At 53.9% G+C, this 17,581-nt stretch overlaps 2 protein-coding genes across 20 annotated transcripts in view; both read left to right on the top strand.

Annotated features, from left to right (window-relative positions):
* The window catches only part of AFDN (afadin, adherens junction formation factor), a 134,490-nt gene extending 126,025 nt beyond the window's left edge, over positions 1-8,465 (top strand). For 12 of the 19 annotated variants that reach the window (XM_046006872.1, XM_046006873.1, XM_046006875.1 and 9 more), the window contains 3 exons: positions 2,167-2,689; positions 5,636-5,720; positions 6,515-8,465. In XM_046006872.1, coding sequence (XP_045862828.1) covers positions 2,167-2,689; positions 5,636-5,720; positions 6,515-6,668 — 762 coding nt within the window. In that variant the 3' untranslated portion in view covers positions 6,669-8,465. The remainder of the gene's footprint in view (positions 1-2,166; positions 2,690-5,635; positions 5,721-6,514) is intronic. The other 7 variants (XM_046006886.1, XM_046006882.1, XM_046006884.1 and 4 more) reach the window with 2 other exon arrangements.
* Positions 8,466-11,079: 2,614 nt separating this feature from the next.
* KIF25 (kinesin family member 25) overlaps positions 11,080-17,581 on the top strand; it is a 39,392-nt gene continuing 32,890 nt past the window's right edge. Inside the window, 1 exon segment of the mRNA XM_046005842.1 lies at positions 11,080-11,151. Coding sequence (XP_045861798.1) covers positions 11,080-11,151 — 72 coding nt within the window.

Genomic DNA, 17,581 nt, shown 5'->3' with positions numbered 1-17,581 from the left:
GGGAGGAGCTCGGTTTCTGTCGGTCACTCCTTTGATAGTCCAGTGAGCTGCACTCCCAGAGCGCCCTCCTCCCCGCCCCGAACCAGAACTTTCAGGAAGCCTTTTGTAGCGGTAGAATCTGTGCGGATCTGTGATGAGCGAAAGCAAGATTGACAGAAGCGATGTGACTCCTGTAAACAAAAGTAGAGTAAATAACGCTAGCACACGTACCTATGTGGGAACTCGCGACTCCTGCGTCTTCTAGACCTTCACCATTCCTTAAAGTCTGTCGTCATGTTCTCGTCCAAGGCCGGGTCCCAGTAGCTGCGGTTTTCTGAAGGAATCTGAGCTTTCAGGGTTAGGTCTCCCTTGGTGCTTTACCTGGTGTCACGATAAGTAGAACCGAAATCAGTTTTCCAGAACGTGAGCCCCTCCGCTTCTCTGTTGCGGTGCATGTGGTCTTGCTGTCCCTGGGCTGTGGGTGGCCTCTGCCCGCCCAGGCACCCGCACAGACCCACCGCCGTGCATGGGAGCAGGGACAGCCCTGCCACGGGAGCAGCGCGCCTTCTCGCACCTTCTCTGGGGACTCTCGGGGGCTGCTCGGTTTTTCCAGCCTGTGTGCTCACAACGCACGATCGCATCAAGTACACTTGTGTCTTAGGAACTGCTTCTAGAATTGAGTGTTCGCTGTAAAAAGAAGCTGAATAACCTATTTTTTATACAGAATGTCCACGGCTGATGGGCTTGCTTTGTTACAGAAAACATGCCATTCTCTTGCAGTAGAATAATTGTGGGGTCATGTACTTGTATCTGCTCTCCGTGTAACTGAAGGGGATTTTGGTTTCCTCCTAAAATGTTCTCCGTGTCACACTACGATTCCCGACCCCTTGATGTAGAGGTCATCCAGGCCATTCTGGAGTGGAGTCCCCCTCACGCAAACACTTAACTTTGTGGAGAAAATGAGGTACCAGATGTCTCTCCTTCAGGATGTCTCCACACGGAGTGAGAAGTTTGCGGGAGAAGTTGGGTCTAGAGCCCTGCCCGGGGCTGGCACGCGTCCTCGCAGCTTCCCCCGCTCAGAAGGGGAAGCGCTGGGCACTGCCGTCTGAGGCGTGCGTGCTCCTGGGGGCCGGGGCGCGGGGCGGGAGGGCGAGCGGCGCGGCCAGCGCGTGTGTCCCGAGCCCACAGGGCCCGCGTGAATGCCCCACAGGGCCCGCGTGAATGCTCTTCCGGTGAGCACGCGGCAAGGCCACTCCGCTCCGCAGCCCCGCGCGCACCCAGCTGAGGCGCTGCCTTCTGTCTGGGATCCCCTTCTCTCGCTCACTTCCTCCGTGTGTTCGACAGCTTTTGTCAATCTTTAACAGAACCATGCTCTTGCCTTTTTTAATGTGAAAATAATTCCAGCTCTGTCAACTGTACTGTGTCCCGATGTGCGTCGGAAGAAAATGTACAGTGCGTGTCCAAATATATTTGAATTCCGTGTTGCTGTCGCTGTTAATGCCTGGCTCTCTCATTTTCTGTCTGTCAGGGAGGCTGCTGCGATCCGAGCTATACATTGAGAACTGTGGAAAGCATATTTGTTAGACTGTTGCCTTGAGAAAATGAGTCATTTTGTTTTTTACAGTTGATGGTTTGTGTTAACTTCCCTCTGGATAACCAGAAAGAAACCAGGTGACTTAATGGTCCTTCTGGTCGAGGAGGGGCCGCCCCTGACCTCGCGGGGTGCGGCGGAGAAACTGGCGTGCGGGCCGCTGTGCTCCCAAGTGCCGGCTCTAGAAAGCCAGCTAGAGTCTATTTGGGGTTTTGTTTTGTCTTTAAACCGAGCAGTCACAGGTAAGTTAATCTCCTGCAAGAACAGAAGGAGAGAGATGGAGAGGCAGAGAATCCTGGGTCTGGAGGACTAGGGACGGGGACATGGGCACAGTAAGCGGAAGCTGGAGCCCGGGAGTACCTAGAGTCCCCGCGCTCCGTACTTGGGGCCATTCCAGGTCAGATGGTCCCGTGACAGGATGAATGTTTCCAGGGGATCTGCCTGGTCCTGTCGTAGACTGTTAGGTTGAAACGTCGCTGTCCCCTGGACTCATAATCAGTGTGGTGGTGGGGTACAGAGGGTAAATGCGCCCTTTCGTGTGCCCTGACGTCCCCTCCTGACTCTGACTCTTGTGCTTTTGTCTGTTCCGCCTGCAGAGGCGACAGGAAGAAGGGTATTACAGCCGCCTGGAAGCGGAGAGGCGCAGACAGCACGCCGAGGCCGAGCGCAGGTTGCTGGAGCCTGAGGAGCCGGGTCTGTGCAGACCTCCGCTTCCGCGGGGCTATGAGCTCCCGTCGCCGTCCCCTCCGGCCGCCGCCCCTCCTCCCCCGCCTCAGCGGACCGCCTCCTCCCTCCAGGCCCCGGCCCTTTCCCCAGACTCCCTGTACACCGCCAGGCTCGTTTCGTACCACGAGGAGGAGGAGGAGGAGGAGGAGCCCTGCAGTCTGGCAGGTCAGGATAAGCACTCTGGCACGAGGAAGTCCCACGGGCACCTTCTGCTTCCCGCCACCCCTGAGCCACAGCAGCCCCCTTGCCCGCCGCGCCCGGCCTCCGATGGCATCTTTCTCTCCAACTCATTCCAGCCACCCTCGGCCCGTGCCAACAATACTGCTCCCAGAGCAGGCCAGCCCTTGCCCCCTCCAAAAAAACCAGGCTTCTACCAGCCCGGCCACTCGAAAGGTAGAGGTAAAACGTGGGACTGCAAATCGAGCCCTCTTTATCCTCTTGATTAAAATGGGGAACCTGCCCCCCGCTGCTGTGTGGGCCCCTCAATCAGCACTCGCTCTGGAATGTGATTTCGCCTGATCACTGGCCTCAGCGTGGTGATCTTCCCCTGCCTCCGGTTGTCCTGTCCGTGCTAAGAGTCCTGGCACCTGCCCCCGCTCCCCAGCTCTCCGCCTGTGGGGTTCTGTCCCTCGGCCCCGCCGGCAGCAGCGGGCCTCCACTACTCCCCGGGCACTTGAAGTACGTTGGTCTTGGCCTCCATTCGCTGCCTCTTCAAATAATTCTTACGTTTGGTTGAACACATGCTTTTTTAACACATCTTAGTGTCCAGAGAGAGAGTGAGCTAGCTGTCCTTCCAGCCGTTTCATGGTCACGTGCTAATTTCCATTCTTGAACCTGAGTAGAACTTTCCATTCTGGCTTATGTGCCCCGTGGCAGGGTTTTACCAGACAGCCCCTACTTTCCGTGGTAGTTGGGGCGGACTTGTTGGTGCCGTGCTGAGCTGGTGGTCTTGCTTTAATGCGACATAGAACCCAGCCACCGTGAAATTGCTCCTTTTCCCTCTCGCTGGTTTCGTTCCCGCCTGTTAGGTGACATTCCCTGCACGTCATGGTCCTAGTGCCCAGACCTTGACAGGCACACAGTTGCCCTGAGTTAATACGGTCTCTGACGACCAGCATGACGGTGGTCCTGCCCACAGGCGCATCCACCCTAACCAGTGTCCAAGACAGCACTGGAAGGGAGGTTTAAAACATGCAAATACCAGGTTCCTCTTACTAGCTGAAAATTAGAATGCTGGTGGTAAATACGGTCAGATTTAGAGATCTTCACAGACACAGGGTCTTTTAAAATGCTCCTAGTGTCCTGCCCAGAACTCAGGATTCTGAAAGAAGCTGAATAATCAAAAACATGCGTGACCTTGGCTCTTCCAGAACAAACGAGTTCTGTCAGGGTCGCTTCCGGTGAGCGTCAGAGCTTTGATCTGCCCCAAAGTCTCAGTATATCATAGTGAGACGGAGTCACTCAGTGGCCAGAATCAGATCTTCTTATAAAATTTCTGTCGTTGATATCTAGAAAGTCATTTTTGGGATAATAGTCATTTTTGAAACGAGATGCCCTCAGTCCCCTTGCATCACGTCACAAGCCGAAAACCCGCGTTGTGTGTCGTGGCGTAGACAAGGCTGCTAACGCAGTGTGGGGCTAGGTTGTCATGCTGCCCACCCGGCTTTCCCTCAGACCGCGAACCCTTCCTTTATTTCACACTGAGAAGACCACGTCGGAGCAGGTTACATCCTGCGTCTGGTGGCTCGTGCCTCTCTGAAGACTGCCTTCGTACAGTACGAAGCTGTGTGCACCCCGTCAGCACGATTCTGACCCCTCACTGCCACCCCCTCGCGTGGCTGTGCCCCTGGGTTCAGCTCGTTTCTCTGTCGCGAGCGCTCAGCATGCTCCTGGGGGTGGACTGGCTTCTTCCACTGGCTGCCTGAGGAGGAGGGTCGGGGTGCGAGTTGGAATAGTGTCTCATTCTAGCGTAGCAACGGATTTTTAAAAACGCTCTTTGACTAGAGCTCTTTTGAAGATTATTTGGAATGTGCAGGACTAATTCATCCACAGTCCACTGAAAGGATGTAATATTCTGCTTAATTTTGAGATTTTGAAGAATATCGCCAGTGGAAGAAGCAAGTATCATTCCTAAAGCTCAAAAGATGCAGCACAACATTTTCTAAAACAAGGAAAATGTCGAATTAAAAGTGAAAAGAACGGCACCCCGCTGCTCAGTGCCATGGCGGTCCAGTGTGGGCAACCCCACGTGGGCACGCGGGACAGTGTCATCTTTGAGGCTAGTGGAGGAGGCTTTCGCACGCGGCCCTCGGGGGGCCTTCGCAAAGGAGCGGGAAAGATGCAGTGCCCCGAGGAGGCGCGGCCAGCCAGTGGGGGCCGCCCGGCGCGTCCCTGCGCCCAGAAAACCGGCAGGGGGTCATTTTGGCGCAGCTGAGAAGGAAAACGTCCACGCGGAGGCACTGCGCGCATTCTGCGGCCTGTCTGATCCGCGCCCTCCGCCTTCGCCGGGTGTCTTGGGCCCCTGTTGCTACAGCTCGGTGGGATTGTACGTAAAACGTGCTGCTAGCGTGGACCTGTTTTTCCTGCTGATGTTAAAATTAACAATACATCAGCCCTGGTACGCGCCGCGATTTAAATAGTATATCGTTAGTGGTGGTAGTCTCTTTGGATGCATTTTAAATTTGTATCTGCAGCACCTCTTTTGATCCCGAACACCCTTTGCAGTGGGTAGAGCGTGTGGTGCTGCTGCCGGTCCCCCCAGGGGCGGGGCCGGGCGCGGCCGGTGTCCCACAGGCTCGCAGGCTCCTCCTCCGCACAGCTTGCTGTCCGGTGTCGGGCGGCCTCGTGTCTGCAGCATTTCTATCAAACCCGGGGTTTCCTGTGACTCCGAACCTTTGTGTAAAGAGTTTTGTCTTGGTAACTGCAGCCAAAAGCTTCAGTGGCTGTCCTGAAAAGAGAGGCTCGAGGCGCCGCCCCTGCTCACTGCTGGGGTTTCATTTGCCTTCGGTCACTTTGTGAGGAAACCCCGCACGCCAGGAGTGTCTCACAGTCTCGCCATTTGAGTCAGTCTTCTGTGGGTTTTCCCTGCGAATTCTTGCTAATTATGCATCTTAACTGATGTGCCCCGTCTGGCTGTCACTGCCTAAGGCCTGGGCCGTGCCCGCCCATGCCACGGCGCCCGCGGCCGGGTCACTGGGCTCCTCGGGCTGCCGAGCTTCAGATCCCCGGGCCTCCTGCCGGCTTCTGCGTTCTCCTCTGCGGCACTGCATCTGGATCGTGAGTGAAGTTTTAGAAACTGTGCAAGCACCTTAACTTTGATTTTTTTCTTTTATGGAAAAGGACCCAATTCTTACATGGGATCGGCTGCAACAGCTGTTGGGGCTCATGATGCTTACCGGGATCTGCGAGAGAGACCGTCTAAAAGGTATTTACGGCTGGGCTGGCTCTGGAGGAGGCTGGAGCCAACAGAGACCTCATTATGCTCTCAGATGTTTCTCGTTGCACACAAGTGGGGGAGCCTGGAGGCTCGAGGCTCTTTGGTTCTGCGTTGCCATAGGGCTGCGTTTCAGACGGGGCTGTGGGTATCGGGCTTACGGGTGCGAACTCGCGCGGGAGCTGGGCGTGCCGCCGTGTGCTTCCGCCGGCAAGGGCGCGGAGTCTGGGGCAGTGTCCAGACAGCTGCGAGACTGCCCAAGTCCAGCCCTGAGGACACACACAGCGAGCGGGCCTCGTGTCTGCACCAAGCGCCTCACCTAGCCCGTAGTCCAGACCGTTCTTAGAACACTGACGTGGAGCCCCCAAGAAATGTGTAGGGCCTCACGGCAACTTGTTAAGGTAGGTCTGCTGACAGATGCTTCCCAGGTGCGTGTGGGCTCCTTACGGGTCCGTGTTTTTAAGCTGTTTCTCTTTAGTTAAACTCAGCTGCGAAGAATCCCCGACCTGCTCAAATTGAAGGGACCTGCATTTTGAGAGTTGGGCGTGGCTGCAGAAAGTTAACAGCTCAGTCAGGAGAACGGGAGAACGTGTCTAACTGACGGCCCCAGTAATTGTGTGTATGGGAGAGTTGACAAGGTTATGGCAGAGTTAACAAGGAGTGAGGCTTCCTCCTGGAACAGTACTTAATTGTCCCTTACGTAGAGTGACCGACTATGAGTGAGAGTAGCGGCCGATGGGTTAGTCCCACGTTGACCAGTGATGTCTGCATTTCCTCCACTGCAGCCACGATGCGGACTTGCCAGGAAGCTCGGGAGCCCCTGAAAACTTGACATTCAAAGAGCGTCAGCGTCTGTTTTCACAAGGTCAAGATGTGTCCAACAAAGTAAAAGCCTCTCGTAAATTGACAGAACTGGAAAACGAACTGAACACAAAATGAGCCAAGGATGAGCTGCCCGGGCCACCCCAGGGTCCTGGGGGCACGGCTCCGGAGGGTGGGCTCAGCAAGGAGGCCACACCGGCATGCCCGAGTCACAGAAGCGCCGTTTTGGAGTCGGCTGGGCCCCAGAGATGGTCCTATTCCAAGAAGTTCTTTTCTTTCACCAAAAGATGATCATTTATACGATGTAAACACTGTTTCATTTCTTAATTACCTGACTCACGGGAAGATAAGTTTTTTGTTTCTTAAAGTCTGAGTGGGAGAGGGGAGAACGCAGGGCAGGAGCGTACAGTGGGGACACGTCTTCCCCCAAGCCCCGCGTGGCGCAGAGAGGCCCTATGCGTGCTGTGTCGTTCATGGCGCTGTGGCTGCGGGGCGGGGACCAGCTTGAACTGCCCAGACCTTGTTTGCACTATGGGGGAGCAGCTCCAGACTGTGTGCCCGGAGGGTGACCTGTCCCCTTCCAGGAGAGAACCCCTGGGGGACGGCCTCCCTCACCCGCCCCCCGTGGGTGGTCCCCAGGCAGCTCAGACCCACATAGCCCAAAAGGGAGGTGGTGCCTGTCAGGCCCTGCCCCTGTCCTCCTTCCCTCTGGGGACAGCCCTCCTGGGATATTCTGCATAGGTGATTTTTTAAAAAATGCTCCAAGAAGACAATTTTGAGGATTTAAGCTTAGGATATTTTATTTTTATAAATGCCAGAGTATTGTTAGACTAATAAATCATTGGTGATTTTGAAGATGGCAGTTAAGTTAGTTCACAGAGGATTTCGACTCTTCAGGGGACCCTGAAACGAGGACGTTTAGCTGGGCCGTGTTGATGTGGAGAGAAACGGAAGCATCTGAGAGGATGGGAGGTTAGCGACGCCTGAGCACGGGGGCTGCTGAGGAGGGCCGAGTCCGGCCGCGGGCTGTCCTGGATGGAAGGCTCGTTGACGTGTGGTGTCTGTGACTGAAAATGTCGGCCAGACTCGTGCAGCAGTTCAAGCCTTTTTTTTTTTTTTTTTAAACATCAAAAAGAAAGTTATTTAATTTTCATGTTTGAGTCACTGGTGATCACTGTTGTCTCTCCAGCTGTGACTGTGTGGCTGATGCTGGGGAGACGGAGCTCACTTGGTTTCATCCCGTGTGCTCGGACAGTGCTGAATTACCTTGTGGTAATGAGCAAACCTCTTACGTGACGAGCCCTGCTGTAGGATCTCGATGATTCTTCTCTACCACATTGTTCTCTTACAGATATGTATGTTAGGGAAATGCACACTTTCAAATAGAAGAGGGAGGCTTTCTAGCCGTAGAAATCACTTTAATGAGAGCTGCACGATAAATCACTGAAATGTGAGTGTAAATACTCTTATGTCGATCAGGGTTCTTATCTGGAAGTGTGCTCTCACCGTTCCCCTTGTCTAAGGGAGTCACGCAGCGGCACTAAGTGTTGATGAAGGATGTGGATGTCTGCTTTGGAGGCTTCAGGAAAAGCAGGCCCTACCCAGGGCGTTCGCGAACACTGGCCACCTTACAGGGACGAAATCCACGCTTTCTTTGATGAAAAGATGCAGATGAGTGACTTTTCTGTTAATACACACACCTAAGTACCTGTAAATCCTGACGTACGGGGGTGTGTGTGCGTGTGTCGTTGGGCCTGTGGGCAGGTGGGCCGGGCCGCCCTCGCGTGATGGGTCAGATGTGAACACGTGCTTTTCAGGACTGTGCGTCACTGTGGCCGTCACAGCTGCTGTACCTCCCCATTTCTACTGTGCTTCATCTGCAATCTATTTTTAATAAACTTTGTATGTATTTAAGTGTTTGCTGTGGCTGCAGTCTGGCAGGCAGAATCGCATCTGTGATCAGCAGCTTCGCTTCCCGTCCCCTTCTGCCTGTGGTCATTCATGAAAGGTCCCCTGAGGGTCTGTGTCATCCCGACTCTGCACACAGTTTGACAGAGGCCCCAGGCGACTCTGGCCCTGCTCTCCCGAGCTCAGCTCCCCACCCCCGTTTCCACAACCCGCTGGCACATTCCCAGACCCCGTGGTCACACAGACTCACGCGGTCCCTTCACGGTCTTGGATTCTTAAGCACACCCCAAGCTTGGGAAGCTTTGTGGACCAGGTGTCCTGGCGATGCGATAGCGGGGTGGACCCGCCTGAGGTGCCTCATGCGGAGCAGTGGGGTCACAGAAGCGCACAGGGGGCGTGAGAAGGGAGCCGGGAGCTCTGGCTGCCCTGGAGCGGCCCCGGCCCTGCCTCTTCTGGGGGCTGCCCCCTGCGCTCCCTGTGCCTTGTCCACCTTCCTTCGAGGCCTGGGAGCAGGCGTGCTGGGGAAGATGCTGCCGTGGAATTTCGGGAAGAACTTTCCTGGAGGGGCGGCAGGTGGGACGTCTCAGGGCTGCCGAGGCTCAGAGAGGCGTGGGGGTCGGCCCAGCTGCCTACACACCGAACGGGGACACTCACTGGTTGTGGATCTGAATGCCCAGAACGGTGCTCCGAGTTTCGGGAGGACAACCTAGACGTTGAGTCCGGCTCTCGGGACCACAGTTCTGTCGCTCATGAAGGTGAGGACCTGCCGGGGCTCTCCGACGTGGGCGTCGCAGAAACCAGGCACCGCAGAGCGCCGGGGGACCGGATTTGGGGGTTGGGGGCAGGGGCAGAGAGCCAGGCTTAGCTCCGCCCCCTGCGCGGGGTCCCCCACCAGGCGAGGCAGGAGGTTAGACCCCCGCGGAAATCGGGAGGCGGCGCCCGGTGGGGCAGCGCAGTCGGACGGTCAGGGAAGCAGCTCCGCACAGCCTCGGCGCTGGCGTCAGCCGCCGCACAGCGTCGCCCGGAGAGGAGACGCGGAGAGACGGGCTTCAGTGCACCGCTCCAGCCGCTTCGTTCAGAGTCATGGCAAAGTCACTTGTCCATTCCACAGAAACGAGTCGGTGCCTGCCGGGTCAGTGGCCGGGGCCGCTGGTTCCAGGTGTCCCGCCGCAGACGCAGGCAGGTGGTCCACGGGGACACAGACCCGGTTCCTCCCTCGTTTGTGCATGGCAGGTGCACAGGGTGCTGCGGGCGGCCCAGGGGGACCCCACCCAACTCCGGGGACGGGCCCTTCCCGGAAGCGTCCCTCCGCAGCAGGCGGGCTCTCGCCAGTGGAGGAGACCCCCACGCAGAGAGGCCGCTGCCGTGCGCAGAAGCCAGGAGACCAGGGCCTTCCACCGAAGGCCCCCCCTTCGCGGCCCTCACGCGACTGGTTGCAGGGGCCGCTCCCCCGGGGCCAGAGTCAGGGCGCCGAGGACCTCCAGGCAACACCGGACTCAGTGGCCGAGCAGCCGCCGCCTCACCCCTGGGAGCGGCGTCCCGCACGCTCCCGGCAAGGCAAAGGTCGGGCGCCCCATCGCACGGGGTCTTGTTCTCCCGCAGCTGCGGCGGAAGAGAAGAGGCAAACAGAAGTAAGTTCCAGCATATTCTACTTAGCCACGTGTCCGGCAACCAGCCTGGCGGTATGCAGTCAGCGCAAAATGTGCGCACGAGCCAGTGCGCCTTCGTTTTCGCAGGAAGCCCTTTCAAACCCAGCTGTGTTTTCCGCGCCACCTGTGGCGGGCGTCGGCCTGGGCCCCGGCGACCCACCGTGTGCAGGTGCAGGCGAGCAGCTGCAACACCAGCTTCTGTCTGGACACGTGCCTCGGGCAGGGACAGTGGTGGGAGGGACACGGCGGCCAGCGGGCTGCAGCACCCTGCCACTCCTGCCAGTGTGGCGGCCCGGCCCCCGCCCAGGTCCCCGTCCGGTCCGGCGCAGCAGCCGGCATCCGAGTGCACGGTGCGCACACGGCACAAACACCGCACACGCAGTGCGGGTCGTGCGCGTCCCACGGGGCCCGGAGCCCTGGCAGCAGGTGGTCCCCCGCCTAGCTGGCCGCGGCGGTGCACGAGGAGGCCTCGCGCCCGCGCAGCAGACCCCAACCCCGCGGCCTGTCTGTGGGCTGGGTTGCAGGCGGCCTCTCCCGAGCAGCGGCTGGGACGAGGATGCAGCTTCTCTGCACAACCTGCTTGTTCCTCCGGATGCGCGCGGGGAGGCCGCGGACCCTGAACTGAGTTCCCGTGTGCCCCACGCTGTCTGGGCGCGGCCCCCACGCACGACCCCTGGCCGCAGGGCCGCCTTCCTCCGGGAAAGGAAGCCGTGTTGCCTGGCGGACGTGAGGACAGCAGTGAAGCACCTCGTCCCCCGAAGACGCTTGTTTGTATGTCATTTGGAGCAGCCACTCTTCAAACGGAGCCGCTCCCCTCCCCCACAGGGCCCTCCGACCCCTCCCCCCGCCTTCGGCCGCCAACCCCCGACCCCGTCGCGTGGAAACCACGGTGGGGGAGGGGCGCAAACGCCCGCCCAGGCGGATTCCGGTGGATTCTGTTACAGTGTTTCAGCTGAGAGCTGGGCCCGGCGATGCCCGCGCAGGACGGGCGCTGGGGGCGCATCTCGGAGCCGCGGGCCAGGCAGCTGCAGCGCCAGGTGCAGGTGAGGGCAGCCGCAGCAGCACCTGGAGCCGCACTGGCCGCGGGACCGCCCCCTCCGGCTGGGAGCCTTGGGGGCGTGGCCAGCAGGGGAGCTTTAGGGTGCTGGCCCCCGAGGACCTTGTGCAGCCGAGGCCCCGTCATCTTCCCCTTCTCTCTGTAGGGTGTGAAGTCCTAGTCTGTCGTCCCCCTCGGACCTCACCCCACCCCCACCCGCACCTGAGGCCTCACTGCCCTTCACCTGAGGCACCTGTGTCTTCCGCCTAGGGCCCTCCTGTTACTTACTGGACGTTCACTATTCTCTGTGCTAAATTTGGGAGTACGGTGGGTAAGCAACCACCCCACTCTCTCGGATAAAGGAATAAACAGTCACGACAAATGTAAACCGGGGAAGTGGCCCCATGATGATGCTACAGCGGGGAGGTCCGTGGTCAGAAGTCCCACTCTGGGCATGTGTGTCACTTCCCACAGGGTGGCCATCTCACCAGCACACAGTTGAAGGGGCCAGATTACCAGCGGACCCCCACTCCTGTGACAGAGACCTGACCCCAGACCAGAGGCCAGGAATACTGGGGTCCCAAGGGCTCTTTCCACCCTCGATCAGCACAAAGGTCTCATAGTGACAGAGCCAGCCAAGAGACCAGAGGCCACAGCCCTGCCCAGGGCCCCGAGTGGCGATTTTTACTCTGGAGATTTAGCCCAGGAGGAGAGGTGGCCCATAAGAAGAGAGAGCTCTGAAGTCTTCCCAAAGGAACTGACTTTCTTTTACCTGTGTCCAAAACATGCTGCGGGGAAGTTTAGAAACACGAGCTCTTCTCGACTGAGAGCAGTTAGCAGTCTGCTTGGGCACCATAATAAAGTACCACAGAAATATGCTCTTTACAGTTCTGCAGACTGGAAAATCGGGGTGGGGCAGGGTGTTTTCTCCTGGGGCCTCTGCCCTTGGCTTGTGTGGCTGCCTTGTGGTACACTCATGTGGGCTTTCCTCTGTGTGTGTCCTCTCTGGAGGACCCTCTGTACCCTAATCTTCTCTTCCTGTAAGGACACCAGTCAGGTTGGATTAAAACCCTCTCCAATGGCCTCATTTTAACTTAATCGCCCCTCAGAAGGCCCTGTCTCCAAATACAGCCACAATCTGCAGTCCTGGACTTGGGACTTCAACGAGTGAAAGGAGGGGGGGATACAGCGCATAATGAGCAACAAGCTAATAGGCCACCTCGTTTACTCGAGGTTAAGAAGAGCCTGGGGTTAGGACAAACCTCAGACTGGCTTCCAAAAGTGTCCCTGCCCCAGTTTGACTGGACCAGACAGTGGAGAAATTTATGCCTCAGGCCATTATTGAAAACAATAAGGCAGTCAATAATTTGTAGGGTTGGGTTGTTGTGATCCCAAGGGAGACAGAGTAACAGAGGCAGCGAAGAAGTGCTTAAACTACTGTCTCCCAGTACCTGTGTGCATGCCCGTGGCTGTGTCCTTCCTGCTGGGAGGGTGGGGAAGGGCAGACTTTCCCAGAAGAGGTGAACTAAGTCACTCAACAAAGGGCACAAATAGCGACAGCAACAACAAAAATGGTGGGGGAAAGGCATCACTATCTAAAGTGTCTTCATTTCCTAAAATGTCCTGTTTTCAACAAAAAATTATAAGACATGGAAGAAACAGCAAAGTGAGACTCATCCACAGCAGGGAAACCAATAATAGGAACTCCCCATGAGAATGCCTGATGTTGGAATTAATTAAAAGCCAAAACAGTCATTCTAAATATGTTCAAAGAACTAAAGGAAACTGCATTATAGAAGAGAAAGAAAATACGATAATTTCTCATCAGATAGAAAATATAAATAGACAGAAATTATTTTTTAAATTATAATCCTAGAGTTGAAAATCACTGAAATGAAGATGTTCTTTAGAGGACTCAAGAGTAGATTTGAATAGACAAAAAAGGAATCCGCACACTATTAGATTGGTAGACATTATGCAATCCTAAAAACAGAGAGAAAAATAGGAGATAAATGAATAGAACCTCTGAAAAAGGTGTGAAACCTGTAAACACACCAGCATATACATCAGGGGAGCATCAGGAGAGGAGACCAAGAAATAATTGCTCTAACTCCCCAAATTTATTGAAATTTGGTACACGTGAAAAGTTTAATGAACTCCAGTTAGGATAAACACGAAGAAATCCACATCCACCTGCATCTGAGAAACAAAGAGAAGAGCACAGTGAGAAGAAAGACAGTTGCGTCAGTCCACCATGGCTGTCAGGAGACTCATCAGTGTCAGTGGAGGTCAAGGCAGTGCTAGCGCGTTCAAAGCACTGAAAGACAAAATTTCTGTCAACCAAAAATCTTTTATCCAGCAAGATGGTCTTATAAAAATGAAGTCAAAATAAAGGCATTCCCCAATAGACAAAATTGGAGAAAAACTGTCACTAGCAGACCTGCCTTATAGGAGATGCTAAGAGAAGTTTCTCGGGCTGAACGCCGGTGCCCCCACACAGAAACACAAATCCACAAAGAATGCCAGTAGAGATGGTCATGTAATTACAAAATACAGAGGACAAGTGTGTTTTTCTTTGTTGTTTCCTTCACTGACTTAAAAAGCAATTGTGTAAAACAGTATATGTATAACTGTGTCGTTGAAAATATATAGAAATGTAATATCTTTGACAAAAGTAGTACAAAGTAGGTGGATGGAGGCAAAGTTTTGCGTTAAGGCAATGATGCCAGATGGTAGTTTGAATGCACAGGACCAAGTGAAGAGGAGTCAAAATGGTGAAGGCCAGCAGAGCAAACTCTATAATATATACATGCTGTCCCTCCTTGTCTCGGTTTCTCTAATGAACTTGAAATTAAAGCAGCAGCGATCACACTGAATTGTTGCATCCGTAACATACATGGGCGGACATGATGTGTAATGGTACTAACACGAAAGGTGGAACAGGAGAATAGAGCTATGACCCAAGCGTTTCCGTATCTCTCTGGAATCTGACTGTAAAGGTGAAGTAGTCTCTTCCAGGTTCAAAGTAAGGACAAGCCCTCACGCAACCACTGAGAAAATTATTCCAAAACTAGTGGAAAAGGGCATCAAAGAAATCAAGATTTCACCCCAGAAAATATCCACTGAATGCAAAAGAAGGCAGTAAATGAGGAACAAACAGGACATGGGGCACAGAGAAAACAAGAGAGAAATGTTGGGCATAAAGCCATGTCAGAGACGTTCAATGTGAATGGACAGACCATCAGTCAAAAGGCAAGTACTATCAGACGGGCTAAGAAGCCGCATCTAACCACATGCTGTCTGTCTACGGGGGGCATGGTTAGATTCAGAGATACAAACAGGTTGTAAGCCAAAGGGTGGAGAAAGACCCACCATGCTACCATCAGCCACAAGCAGACTGTACTAATATCAGACAAAACCGACTTTCAGATGAAAACAATGTTACTACAGATACAGAGGGAGATTGGCTTGTGACAGAAGTATCACTCCATCAGGAAGATAGGAAGCTTATGTGTGCATCTAACGACGTGGCCCCCAAATTGGCAGAATCCAAGAGAGAAAAAGGCAACTCAAAAATAATAGCAGCAGACAGACTGAACAGAGGACGAGCAGGGAGACAGACAACGTAAATGGTGTTGCTGAACCAGCCCGACCAGGGGGACATGCACAGAACACCGCGTCTACGCAGCAGGAGGGTACACTCTTAGACTTATGCAACACGCTCTCTGGGTTAGACAACCTGCTGGCCACAGAGGAAGCCTGTACGCATGGCAAAGGATAAAGGGCATATAAAGGACATTCTCCCGTAACAACAGAGGGGAGTTAGACATTAATAACCAAAATAAATTTGGGAAATTCATGAATCGGTGAAAATTAAGTAAGACAGTTCTGAGTAACCAGTGGGTGGAAGAAGAAATCACGAGGGAGTTCTGGGAATATTTGGAGAGGAAAGAAAAGATCCACGTAGCCAGGTTTGTGGGATGCAGCTAAAGCAGACCCGGAGGAGCATTCATAGATGGAAAACCTCCTTTAACAAGCAGAGAGCTCTCGGGTCAGCAAGCTGCACTTCCACCTCAAGACACTGGATGAAGCAGTGAAGCAAGACTGAGAGGAGCAGAATGGAAGCACGACAGAGGCCAGAGCAGACACAAGGGTGACAGAGCCTGGAAGAACCACACAGAATTTCAGCAGAACCAAAAGTGAGCTCTGTGAAAAGATGAATCAAGTGGACAGACCCTTCGTTTGACTAAATAAAATTAATAAAATCAAGAGTGGAAGAGAGGACATTACTACCAACTTCAGAAATAAAAAGGGAGACACGGACATGTTGTGAACAGCACTGATGACAATTTAACCCCGGAAGATGCTCCGATTCCCGCGGAGACACAGGTCACCAAAACCGATTCAAGAAGAAGTAGGAGTTGTGAACACAACCGTAATGCACTGGGTTACATGAGGAATTAAAAATCTCACAAAGGAGGGCCCAAGTCCAGACAGCTTCCTTGATGAATTCTACTGAACATTTAGGAGGAATTAATAGCCATCCTTCACGGGCTCTTTGGAAAAATGGAAAGGAGGAAAGACTTCCCATTCCATGAAACTAGTATTGCCCTGATGACAAAACCACATGAAACCCTCACAAGAAAACCAGAGCAGTGTCTCTTATGAATATAGATAGAAAAATCTTCAGAAAATACTGGCAAACTGAAGGGCTTATAACCATGTCCAAGTGGGAGTCATCCCCCAAATGGTCTAGCATTCCAAAGTCAGTGAATGTGATAGACTGCTTCAGTAGGAGAAAGGACAAACTCCATGATCATTTCAATAGATCCAGAAAAAGTGCTTCTGACAGAATATAACTGCACTTCGTGATGAAAACACCCGACCAGCTAGGAACGGAGGGCAAGTCCTCAAAGCTGATAAGGGGTGTCCACGAAACCCGCAGCTGACACACGTGAGGTGAACGGAGCAAGACGAACAGATCCACGCTGACCACGTCCATTTACCATTTTCCCAGACATGCTGGTCCACATGGTTAGGCAAGAGGACAAAAGGGAAAGGTATCTATATCAGAAAGGAGGAAAGAAGACGATTCCCTTTACAGATGATGACATGATCTCATATATGGAAAATCACAAGAAATCCATCAAAAAACACTACTAGCCCTAGTAAGTGATTTCAGCAAGGTTGAAGGATACAAGATCCAGGTGCAAAAATCTACTGTCTTTCTACTTCATAGCAATGGGGGGAAAAAGTGAATTAAAAATAATAATTCTACTTAAATATCATCAAAGATAATAAAATGCTTCAGAAGAAATTTAACCAAGGATTGCATGACTTGCACATTGAAAATTGACAGTCAGCATTAGCCGTCAGGGCAACGCAGATCAAATCGCAATGACGTGCCACTTCGTACCCACTCAGGTGGCCGTGCTCAGAGGACAGATGGGGAGGTTTGGCTAGGGTGTGGCCAGGTTGGCTTTGTCACGCACTGCAGACGGGAGTGTGCAGTTCCCCAGATGCTAACTGGAGTTACTACACGCGGTCCTCATCCTAGGAATACTCCCAGGCAAAAGGGAAATGTGTGTCCCACAAGAACTCATTCAGGAACAGCGATACAGCTACGCGATCGGGCAATGAAAGGAAATGGAATTCTGGTAGGATGCCACGACATGGTTCCGCCTTGAGAACAAGGTGCCCAGTAAAGGAAACCGCTCACAGGGGCTACACAGCCTATGATTCTGTGCATCCAAAATGCCCAGAATTGGCAAATCTGTGGAGACAGAGAGTAGATTAGTGGTTTCCTTGGGATGGGTTGGGGGTCGTCAGGAGCAATGGCTAAGGGGTGGGGCTTCCTTTCGGGGAGATGAAAATAACTGCCGACTAGTTTCGGTGACGTTGGCACAGCGGTGAATATACGGAAGCCACTGACCTGCGCACCTGGGCCAGTGAGCTGCGTGGAGGCCAAGTCCAGCTCCACATCTGCTAGATGCTAGAAGTGGACTTCTGCGGAAATACTCCAAGTTTGGTATTTTTTTTCAAGAGTTAAATTGACTGAACATGGTAACAGAAAGTCCAGATGACAGCCAAATTTCTGGTTTTATAACCAGTCACAAAGAGATTGTCCCGAAATGATCACAGCAATCTGAGAGCTGCATGTCAGTGGGCTGGGGGAGGGACTCCCAGCAGAAAGGACGGCCTCTGGACCACCTTCAGGGAAAACCATGCTTCTCTGCACACCGAGGCCTCCAGCAGCTGGCTTGCTCAGCGTTCACTGTAAACAGCTCTCATTTAAACTCCGCTGCTTAACACCCTGCAGGCAACGGTCCCTTCTTCCCTGTCATCCCTCCTCCCAGACCCCAGCCTCCTTCCTGGAGTCTTACCTCCTCTTCGCTCCTCAACTCAGCAAACTCGTCCCTGCCTCAGGGCCTTTGCAC

Source organism: Meles meles, chromosome 5 (genome assembly GCF_922984935.1).
Source record: "Meles meles chromosome 5, mMelMel3.1 paternal haplotype, whole genome shotgun sequence".
NCBI lineage: Eukaryota > Metazoa > Chordata > Mammalia > Carnivora > Mustelidae > Meles > Meles meles.
Note: the sequence above shows the minus strand (reverse complement) of the source record. Positions and strands in the feature narration are given on the sequence as shown.